The sequence below is a fragment of the Sander lucioperca genome, chromosome 8, assembly GCF_008315115.2.
Source record: "Sander lucioperca isolate FBNREF2018 chromosome 8, SLUC_FBN_1.2, whole genome shotgun sequence".
NCBI lineage: Eukaryota > Metazoa > Chordata > Actinopteri > Perciformes > Percidae > Sander > Sander lucioperca.
The window spans coordinates 10,047,825-10,059,415 of record NC_050180.1 but is presented as its reverse complement, the minus strand read 5'-3'; the positions used below and the strand labels follow the sequence as shown (position 1 = coordinate 10,059,415).

Genomic DNA, 11,591 nt, shown 5'->3' with positions numbered 1-11,591 from the left:
CCTCCTCACTGTGGATTCCCATTGTAGAGCCAAGACCTGGAGGGGAGGCTTTTGTTTACAGTAAAATATTGTACGAAAAAATGTTAATAAGTGTGTAGTTTGATACTACTATGACTATTTAACTGAATGATAATATATGCCAACTTACAAAAGGGGGCAATATTCTGCAGTGTAAAATATGCACTGTGTAAGGGACTGTTAGTTATTTAATTAAGGGGCCACCGGAGGAGTTTTGTGGCCTCTAACCTAAAAAGACGTGACCCTCCCCTCGTCAGTAATAATTTTCCTATGACCCTCCAAAATGATTTGAAAAAAAGGAATGGCCCTCCCCTCGCATGCAAGTTTGCACTTAACAAAGAAGTACAGATACCATTTGATTTTTACAGCCATGATGTACAGGAGTTAATCTCTGCATTCTCATCTTATACATCACACTCCTCTGTTATGGTGTGGTGGCCATTTCAGTAGATTTACTCACTAACATTGTTGTGGAAACACAATAAGCACTGGAAACTAAATGCACACTTCATGCATTGCTGCATTACTTCAAATACTAAGTTACTCCTCTAGTAAACTAATATTCACATGAAATAAAACAATAAAACATTGAGACCATTCAGCAAAGGACGCTGGGATATAACCAATTCAACACTGGTTGCTATGGACTTGTCACTATCGTCATTGTATATTTTAGCACATAGGTAAAGCTGCTGAAGCTGAACATTATATTCCAAAACACATATGTTTATTTTTAAAGCAGTTTTTAAGTTACATTGTAACAATTTAACAATTCGCCCTTATGAAATCCAATTGCGGCACGGCTGTTTTGGAACGCAATAGACAGACGCTTAAATTCAACTAAAATGTAACACTGAACTATCAGTGTTGGACCTACAGTCTGTTGAGATGCCTCTCCAAACTCACCATAAAACGTTAAGACGCGTTGAGAAAAAAAGATCCCTATTTTGCCGTAATCCAATGACACAAAAAAAAGTAATCCACAGCGATCAGTAGATCCACAAACAGAGTCACGGTGTATCCAGCAAGGCCGATACGAGCGTCACATTCACCAGCCAGCTCCAAACAGGTGAACGAGGCCTCTCCACTTCGCCGTTTAAACAAAGTGAAATAAATGTATAAAAGTCCAAATCTACACAAAACCCGCAATCAATTAGTAAGCTGACATCACATGTATATACATGGCATTTAGGAAACCTTTATTGCAAGGTTGGCACGGTAAGATGTCCAGACTAGTGCAACAGTCATTTTCGTTTTTTTGCGTCCTGCTGCTCCCATTGTCAGCCAGGTAATATTTTTTTTACTAAAGCAGTATATGAAGTCTGATGTATTACCTATCACCATTTAGTTGTTTTGTGTTATTTAAGATATTTATAAAATATCTGGTCATGCCAGATGTAATTATTCCACTCATTTTTTAAACAATGCAATTACCCGTTTGAGCCACCAGGGGACAGTGCTCCTCCTGCCCCCCCCAGCAAACTCCGCGTATGTGGTCAGACCCATCTGCTAGGGGGCCGAGACTGAGAGCTACATGGATAAATATGCACCAAACAAGCCACTTTGAAATTTTGCTCTTTTCATGAATAAAAAAGTTGGGTGACTCCCCCACCCAGACTAAAAAATGTTGGATGTCCCTCCCCTCAGCATAAAATAAAAAGACATGACCCTCCCCTATTTTCCTCCGGTGGTCCATTCCATAAATACCGAACGGTCCCTAAAAAACATATTTAAATGTTGACGGGGTCAGTTCACCATTGATTTTGAATATTAAAAAGATTTTCTTTACAGTTCTTATGATGATTATCAGTGTGTGGTGAGATCTGACAGCAATGAGTGCTGGTCTTTTCTTATCATATTTTCAGCCTGCTAGTAATAGGATTTCAGTTTACTGACAAAAGTAAAGTAGCAGTTGTAGCAGTAAAATGTTTTCACCAAGCAGAAGCTGAAATACAGTTGCAGCTCTGTCTGGTGACCCTGAACAAAGCTGATAATAGAGAAAAAAATGAACAGCATGTATACAGAAGTGTCTGCCACACACACAAACATGCCATCACAAATTTATACAGCTGGTAAAGGACACTAACAAGGTTTTACATACATTTGCACAAACACAAATGCACAAAAAGTCAAAGACTCACGCTGTATGCACATTCTTATGTACACATAAGGGCACATACATACAAGTGTGTGTGTGTGTGTGTGTGTGTGTGTGTGTGTGTGTGTGTGTGTGTGTGTGTGTGTGTGTGTCTGTGTGTGTCTGTGTACACGTGCCAAGGAAAAGTTTCTGTGTGCACCAAGGGAAATCAGAAATCACCCACCAGCTCCCAACTCCTTAGAGTGAGAGTTCGTAATTACACTTTTACACACCGACACTCCAACACACACACACACACACACACACACACACACACACACACACACACACACACACACACACACACACACACACACACACACTTGTAATTACAGTCCACTGCCACAATCCCATTAGGTCTTTTGGGGCCTTTAGGCATTTTTCCATCATTTAACTGGTCACAGTTTCTGGTATTAAGGCCATTGTAAGGGCATGCGTTCACTGCATCTGACTTTGTATCATACACCCAGTGGGTCATGGGTTCAATTCCCTGCTGGCCTAGTAGCCCACTCCTGTTCCCTTTCATCCATATTTTGTCACCCCTGACGGGCCATGCTGTTTAATGGATTGGGAACAGGAGGAAAATAGGGAATTTACACACAGGCACACACACTCCAAAAACAAAGCGAACATCTATAAATGAGTACCCAAGCAAGTAATTGAGTCTTTTGGCTCCGTTAAATGAGCTTTACTGCTCTCTGTAATAAACACACTATGCTGTGTTTTCAGCACTGATGTAACATAATAGAAAGAGTGTTAGAGACACAGAGGGAAAACAGCCTTTGAGGTAGTGAAACAACAGCATAGATTTTTTTTCTTCTTACATTTACAGCAGTGTATCCAGTGCATACAGTGTATACAGCAGTCATCATGGCAGTGAGGGACATAGAGGGGGAGAAAGAGATATCGAAAAGAAAGACAGAAAGGAGGACAGAAAGTGAAATGATAGGAAGAGGAGCAGAAGCCCAGCTGTGTGGTGAGCCCAATAGAGATGACCGTCAGAGAGAGAGAGAGAGAGAGAAAGACATTACACTGTCAGATATATAAGAGACAAAAAGAGTACTTCTGGCCATGTGCGCTTGCATTCACTTTCCTTTTTTTATCTTTATTTGTGTGTGTTTTCAGAGGAAATTTCTTTGTGTGTGTGTGTTATGTATGGTGGGGAGTGTTGGAGCTCAGAGGGCACTTTATGAGAGTGTGTGTTTGGTGGTGTGTGTGTGTGTGTGTGTGTGTGTGTGTGTGTGTGAGACAGTATCATGTTGTGTATGTCTGTGCGTTGAGGGGCGACAGTGTATGTTTTTCTTTGCTCTCTGTGCATGAAAGAGTAAAGTTGATGTTTTCTTCTGTGTGTGTGTGTGTGTGTGTGTGTGTGTTTGTGTGTGGGTGTGGTTAAGTCAAGAGAACGTGACTAGAGGATGCTCTCTCACATACTTACAACCTTGATTTATTGCACACTGCATGCCCTAAGACTGTGTGTGTGTGTGTGTGTGTGTGTGTGTATGTGTGTGTGTGTGTGTGTGTGTGTGTGTGTGTGTGTGTGTGTGTGTGTGTCTGTGTGTGTGTGTGTTAGAAAACCTCTGCACTCATTCCTTCCTTTGTGTACAGAAACAATATATTCACTGTGTGTTTATGTATGTGAGCACATAGAAGAGGAAGATTGTAATTTTAGATCATTCTCAGTTTGTCCTGAGAATAAAACTGTCCAGTTTGAACCATATATATTGTTGCTATGGATCCCTGTTGTCCATGTTACTGCCATTACTTCATTCATAAAATGTAAAGGGATTTCCAAAGTTACTACAGTTCTTTCAGAGGTAGACGTGAATGTCTCTACCAAATGTTATAGCAATCAATCCAGTAGTAATTAAGACATTTCACTCAAAATGCCTCAAATGTGAACCTCATGGGGCACTAGAAGAAAAGTTGGGATTTTTTTCTTTTGGCTGGATGCAAATCACCAAAGTCATAAGGAGACATAATCTGGGAATCATAAATTTAAGGCAATCCATGCAATAGTTGTTGAGATATTTCAGCCTGGACCAAAGTGGTGGACCAACCGACAGACCAACTGACTTAGCGTGGCTAAGAACTCAACATGTGAACAAACTGTCTGAACCATATCAGGGTTAACAAGGCTTCTCCACTGTCCTCGCCTTTTTCACAGAAAACACAGGAAACTGTTAAATACATATATCAAAGCAAAACAAACTGTAATGCTGTATGACTTTGCAACATCTGACTTTATCCTTTGTCCTGTTGACCAAGAGGATATGTGTCCATAAAGTCCGCTGTGTTCCTGTGTTGTCCTTAAGAAGACGCTGAGGCAGAGCTCTTATGTGTCGCTCACTGTGCCCTCTGCCCTTCCTGTCCAGAGTAACAAGGGAAAATCCCTACAGCCATTATAATGTAGTATCATTCAATTCTGTCTGTTCCTCTCTCTACATAGGTTTTCCATGCCAACACTGACGCCACAGAGGTGGTTCTCAATCGGATCCCACAGCCGGTCCTGGCCCGCTTCGTACGAATCAGACCTCAGACGTGGAAGAACGGCATTGCACTGCGGTTCGAACTCTACGGCTGTCAGATTACGGGTAAGAAAGATGAAGCGTCTTCTTCTGCAGAGTTTCTCAGACTTTTCTCCTCATGGGACTCACTCTTGTGAAAACATGGTAGCAGTCTTGCCAAATTTAATACCAATGATATACTGGCTTTTACACCGGGTCAGAAGGTGGGTCACAGCAAAAATAACTCCCTCAGAAAACATTTCCTGAAAAAGAACAAGCAAGCAAATGTAAAAGGGTCTTTTTTTTCTCTTCATTTATATAACCTAATGATAAACAATTCAGAAATGTGTCCATCCATCAATCCATTCAATGCTTCTATTCATATTCTCCTCTCCTTCCTCTCATCTATTTCTCTGTCTTTCACATGCACACAACACACCCACTCTCATGTGCACTCACACTCTTGCCCTCGCTCTTTCATATACATATCCTCCCTCTCTGTCTCCCACTCACACATCACACACACACACACACACACACACACACACACACACACACACACACACACACACACACACACACACACACACACACACTCAGTCCTAATAGAATAATACTAGAGTGTGATGTGTGGGTGATAACATCAGAGAGTAACAGGCTCTCAGCTTTCATCTGCAGCCCTGGCAAACAAACACGATTTCAACCAGCATAATCAGCTCAATACTATAAATAGATAAAACTTAATTAGACTGGCTGTGTTTGTTTGTGTGTGTGTGTGTGTCTGTCTGTGTTATAGAAATGGTAAAAGAGAGAGTTTCAATTTGTGTGTGTGTGTGTGTGTGTGTGTGTGTGCGCCCCAGCTCCACTGTATCATTATTGGGTTAGAGCCTCTCTCTGCTGCCATCGTAGTGACCATTGAGAGGGACAGATACGCGCTTATCTAGGAGGGCTATTTCAACACCCACACACACCACAATCACACCTAAACAATATGATACTGCTTGTGTGTATGTGTCCCTGTGCGGTGTGTGTCTGTGTATGATAGAGAGACATAGAGGGAGAAAGCAGACAAAAAAGACAGGGATGTGGCATACATCATGTATCTTTGCCTGTGTTCTTGTCTACCAATATCCTATTTTTTACCCAATTTTAACACCTGAAATTGCATTATATATCACCCTACTTTTCTCACTATACTCTCAGCAGTGAGAACCCATTTAATGCATCTTTTGGCCGTTTCTGTTTCCCCGTGTATTCCCCATCTCCGCTGCCTTGTAATGTCTGCAATCAATCACTGGCCTGAGGAAAACACTGACTTTATAAGCAAAATTGTGAAAGTCTCAGACTACTTTGCCTTTTGTTGAGAGAGATGATAGAGTGTGTGACTTTAGAGGAAAACAGAGTGACAACACTTTCAGGAAGATATGTCTATAACCCACAGAGAAACTTTATAACCAAACATACCCTCTAATAGCTATGCAGTATCTTCTCTTTTCTTTTCCCTGCACATATTGACAAGCACACACCCGAACACACTGCCAGGGGGATGTGATAATGTCCTACACAGGCCTATAAAGGCAAACATAAAGCAGTCAGTCAGTGACATGTCATTAACTTAAATCACACTTTTATGTTTCTCTCTACTTTTTTCTCTACGTTCTACCTATCTCTCTTCCCTGTTTTTTTTCTTCCCTCTCATTCTACTTTCTCTTCTGTCCTTCTATTGCCTTTGCTGACAGCTTCCATTCCCACTTTGCTCTCTCTGTCTCTCATTTTCTCCTCCCTACCCCTTCCCTTAAATCTTCCCTTTTCCCTGCCTCATTCAACTCTTTGTTCCTCCTTCCCTCCTTCTCTCCTTCCTTAATCTCATTTTATGTTAGCCCTGCAGCACATATCAATCTTTTTTTTTTTTGGCACCTCTATCATTTTTTTCACCAGGCTCATGTAGTCTGCGGGTCAAGCCATATGTTTGTGTGTGTGTGTGTGTGTGTGTGTGTGTGTGTGTGTGTGTGTGTGTCTGTGTGTCTGTGTGTCTGTGTGTCTGTGTGTGTCTGTGTGTGTGTCTGTCTGTGTGTCTTCATGTATCGGCTAAGTAGAGCCTCAATGGTGTACAGCTTTTGTAAGACCCTGTTATCAGGAAAAGCACAGTGTGTGTGCGCCCATGTGTGGGCTTAGCATCAGAGTGAAAGTGTGTTTCAACCTGCGTGAGAGACCTTGTCTATTTTATTCTATGTATATGTGTGTGTGTGTGTGTGTGTGTGTGTGTGTGTGTGTGTGTGTGTGTGTGTGTGTATGTATGTGTGTGAGAGAGAGAGAGAGAGAGAGAAAGAGAGAGCTTAAGAGCTCTCATGCTGGTGTGTGATATCTAGCTATTTCTGCTACTGTGATCTCCAGAGATCATATTCTCATCCACTCCCACTGCACTCCTGTGTTAAAAAAAACAGCTGGAGTGCAGCTGCTCAAATAGATAGATGCAAAAAGAAGAAACATAGAATAAATACAATAATAGAACTGTATCATAATCAGTTTTCTTGTCTTTTATAGAGCTTGAGGGAGCATGGCTTAGCTGTTGCTCTTCATTGTTGATTCATTATTTACCATAGTGAGGCGTGTTCGCAGACGTCACAGCATTAAACATTCATCTCCATGTGGACCTGAAGAATGTCACCATCAATCAACGTCACCCTTCACTGTCAATCGGCTCTCTCTCTCCTTCTTTCTTTTCTCTTTATCTTATTTACCCTCTCTATTCACTTGCTCTCTCTCCAGTCCATCCTTCTATTTGACCTTTTGTCTATCTCTTTATCTCCTCCTTACTCTTCTTCTTCACCTCTTTCTCTTTTCCTACCTCACACCGTCTCTACTTTCATCCCATTCATTTTTTATATTTTCAAAATCACATTTTGTTCCCTTTGTTTTTAATTTTTTATCATTATTCATGGCAATATTCTGATGCTTGTTAGACTTAAACACATTTGTCAGAATAATAAACAGTATCCTTTTGATCTGTAGCATGCTCTCATTTAGTTTTTACATTTGGGATTTCTCAGCCTCAAATTCCCATGAAGAATCCCCTTTGGAAGCTCGGTTAAAGTTATGCATTGACTTTGCGGCAGCAGGAAGGAAAAACAGAAATGGTTGATTGAAAGCAGCGGAGTGCAGTGTTACAATTCAAGTTTGATGAGATCAAACGGTGATATTAAATTATTCCTGACCTTAAATTCACATTTATTCATGATGTTTAGCAATGCAGCCATCTCATGTAGCCAGACTGGATTCAGAGAACAGGAAATCCAATAGACTTTAAAGCATGATAATAATAGGATATATATGCCTGATAACTTCCATCACTCCAAAGCAGCTTTTCGATTGAATAGCTACCTTCCTGGCAGCCTCTAATTTCATTTCACATTTTCATTTCACAGACTTGATATAACATCCATCACAGTAAACAGTTGGTTAACTTTTGTGTCAATTTTATTTTATTACTGTGTGGTAGTACACCGCAGAGACCGTTACAAATATATATTTCTTGTTGGTTCATTCGACAAAGCTCCAACATCAACACAGTATCCTTTTCCCATTAGACAACTCATGAATACAATGTTTTTTTGGCAGCTGACTGTCAAATGTTGGATGCTGTACACTAAGAGAAAGCAGTGGACAGTTTTCCAAACTCTGCTTAGAACTGTTTTACTATGCAATGATTACATTCTTATTCCGTTCTCTCATTGTGTCCGGTCCAGATGCACCCTGCTCAGAGCTGCAAGGCATGTTGTCTGGGCTGCTACCCGACTCCCAGATCTCTGCGTCGTCCATGAGAGACATCCACGGCTCCATGGGGGCAGCCAGGCTGGTGGCCAGTCGGTCAGGCTGGTTCCCCAACCCGACACAGCCCATAGCTGGAGAAGAGTGGCTACAGGTACATCACCTTGTCCTCATGACTGATTTTGTTGTTTTTTTCAGCACAGTATGTGTTCTACAGAACTGGTTGCTTGCTTTTCATTATAAAGGAGACTGTAGTTGGAAATGAGGGGCTACATGTGGGGTTCATTCTACTGCATCAGAAAGTTGCTAGTTGGAGCTCCTTCACTGGTTCTTCTTTACATTTTCTTTGGGGAGAACTTCCTTTAACTAAATTGTGTCAATGTGTCATCTCCTCGAAACAAAGACAAACACACAAACTCCAAACAAAACCATCATTTGCTATAGCATCTGCAATGGCAAAAACTGTTGAACAAACAAAATCACTGAAAAAATGCATGCTGGAGAAACGATGATATCGAAGCCCATTTGGGGAGAAAGGGATGCTGGAATCAGTTGTACTAGAGGATAATGACAAGATGTAGGAAAGCTAAGAATAAACCATATGACAAAATCAAGGATCACAATGCACTCAGCCAAATGCAAAACAAGAGCTTCAAACAGTGGACAACATTCTGAGCCACTGACTAGCTTTCATTTCTGAACTGACACAGTTCATGAAATACGAAAAAATGCACACACACACAAAAAAAAAAATAGGCTATAGAAAAAGTCAGTTAAAGATTCACATCACAATACAGTAGACAGGATAGATCTGGAAAGTGATATGCTTCTGTTGTGCAGGGAGTGAGCTAACAGTGATGATTATGTTTGTCTGTGTTGCAGGTGGACCTTGGTGTGCCCAAGATGGTACGTGGCATCATTACCCAGGGTGCAAGAGGGCTGGAGGGCAGCACCAGCGCTGAGAACAGAGCGTTTGTCAGGAAGTACAAACTGGCGCACAGCTTGACCGGCAAAGACTGGACTTACATCACTGACAGCAAGACTGGGTTCGCTAAGGTAAAGGAGGGGGGCTGTGTCTGTCTGACACATACAGTACATATGTACTCTCCTGTCTCTGATTGTCACTGTCACTTCTCCCTCATTTGTGGTTTATTTATAGCTGTCTTTCAACTCAATCCCTCTTCTCTCGCTCTCTGTCTCCCTCTCTTTATTTCCCTCTCTGTCTCTCTCTGTCTCAGCCTTGTCATTTTTCAGGGGGGAAAAATGCCATTTTTATTACAGCCTCAGCTGTGATAATAATTCAATTTAATCACCTCACTCCTCATTTTCCCTGCTTCTCTCTTTTCCTCTCTCTCAGTCCTCTGTGCTCTTTCTCTCTCTGCTTTTCTCTGTGTCTCATCCTCCTGTTCACTCTTTCTCTATTTGTCTCTCATGGGTGTTAATTAAAAATGTCTTTCCTGCATCACCACTCAACACTGCTGGCAGTATAACGCACTGTGAGACAGGGCACTTTAAACTCTGTTCTCCTTTCTGACTCCGTCTTAAAACGCTTTAATAGTACTACTGAGTGCCAGGCTTTTCTCCAGATGCTAAAATCCTGTTCTCTCTCATCTGCCTGCCTGTCTTTTTAAATGAGCATCCTGGGATATTCATCATATGTTTATTTATTTTTTTATTCTAGAAATGGGTTAGACAGAAAATACAATTCAATTAATGAAACTAATATTACAACTTTCACAGCCCACATTTTGAAGGGATTGCGCAGTCTAGTCAGTTTTCAGCTTGTAATAAATCTTGTTTTTGCCAGAGGCTGCTGCAAGCTGCCTCAAAAAGCTTACTTGAAAATCAAAGGAAACACAGTCTCTGTTGTTATTTTTATGACACATGTCATACTGTGCTTGGAAACAACGCTGATTAGGAGTGTTAAATGACTTTGAGATAGACAGGCTCACGAGTTTGCTTTTGTTTTTTAAATGAGACGTGGAGTGGTGAAATGACACATTTAACTACCTCTGCAGCGTTTACGTCTTTCTCCATTGTTCCGGGATACTCATCCTCAATGCTGTCTTTACCACAGAACAATGTATCAATGTACCCACTCTGACAGATGCCACATATATCAAACAAACATGGGGTAAAGCTTATCACTCATCATGATGTATCTTAGGCATGTCTTAGACAGCCTTGGCTTTAAGACAAACTGGACAAGCAGTGAAACACATTTTTCCTTTAAATCGCAGCAGGATCTTACTGTACAGTCAGAGAAAAACAGCTGTCATCAGCTACAGAACATTGCCATATTTTCACATTGGCTGAATTGAACTCAGGCATGTCAAAATCGGCAGGAAAACATCCTTTATACTGGACGGGAAATGTTTTACCCTTTACCCCTTAGCACTCTCTGATAACATCACTATCAACGTGCCTTTGCCTCCCTCCTCTTAGATTTTCGAGGGGAACGGCCACTACGATACTCCAGAGGTGCGGAGGTTCGATGAGATAGTTGCCCAGTTCATCAGAGTCTTTCCGGAGAGGTGGTCACCTGCTGGGATCGGCATGAGGATGGAGGTCCTCGGCTGCGACCTGCCTGGTAAGAACACGCAAGATAACAGACGCACACACAACACACACTTCCAGAGAGAAACGTACACACGCAACTCACACACACACACACACACACACACACACACACACACACATTGTCATTTAAACAAGTGAGCTACAAGCTTGCAGAAATGTACGTTTGTGGACAAACATTCAAATGCAAACAGATAAATACATAGACACACTAATAATAGTGTCTTTACCCTCCTTTGTTTATATAACCTATACATCAAAAATTGAATCAATACAAATGATCCGCCGACTGTAATCAAGAGCAATCTTTTCCAAATCATACATATATCATCATAATTATTATGATACTTCTGCATGTACGTACATTATGCAAACAAACAAACAAAGAAACATTAGTGACGTAAATGTGCTGCGTAAATCACACCATTAATCTCTTTGACGTCTGCATTGGCGTGTGTATTATGTGTATAGTTGGATGTGTGTTTATGAGGATTTAGAATGTGTATGCTTTCTTTTTTAATCTGCCATTGCGTTTACATCTGTGTCTGTATTTAGAGTATAGTATATGTATATAATGTTTATGCTTG

General features: G+C 41.1%; 1 protein-coding gene and 1 long non-coding RNA gene across 4 annotated transcripts in view; one reads left to right on the top strand and one right to left on the bottom strand.

Annotated features, from left to right (window-relative positions):
- Nucleotides 1-11,591, bottom strand: part of LOC118495584 — a 175,278-nt gene that overhangs the window by 84,567 nt on the left and 79,120 nt on the right. The gene's annotated exons all lie outside the window — the stretch shown is intronic.
- LOC116037780 (neuropilin-2-like) overlaps nucleotides 1-11,591 on the top strand; it is a 108,728-nt gene that overhangs the window by 57,258 nt on the left and 39,879 nt on the right. For all 3 annotated transcript variants that reach the window (XM_031281808.2, XM_031281806.2, XM_031281807.2), the window contains exons 8-11: nucleotides 4,602-4,746; nucleotides 8,406-8,581; nucleotides 9,310-9,483; nucleotides 10,873-11,017. In XM_031281808.2, the coding sequence (XP_031137668.1) occupies nucleotides 4,602-4,746; nucleotides 8,406-8,581; nucleotides 9,310-9,483; nucleotides 10,873-11,017 (640 nt within the window). The remainder of the gene's footprint in view (nucleotides 1-4,601; nucleotides 4,747-8,405; nucleotides 8,582-9,309; nucleotides 9,484-10,872; nucleotides 11,018-11,591) is intronic.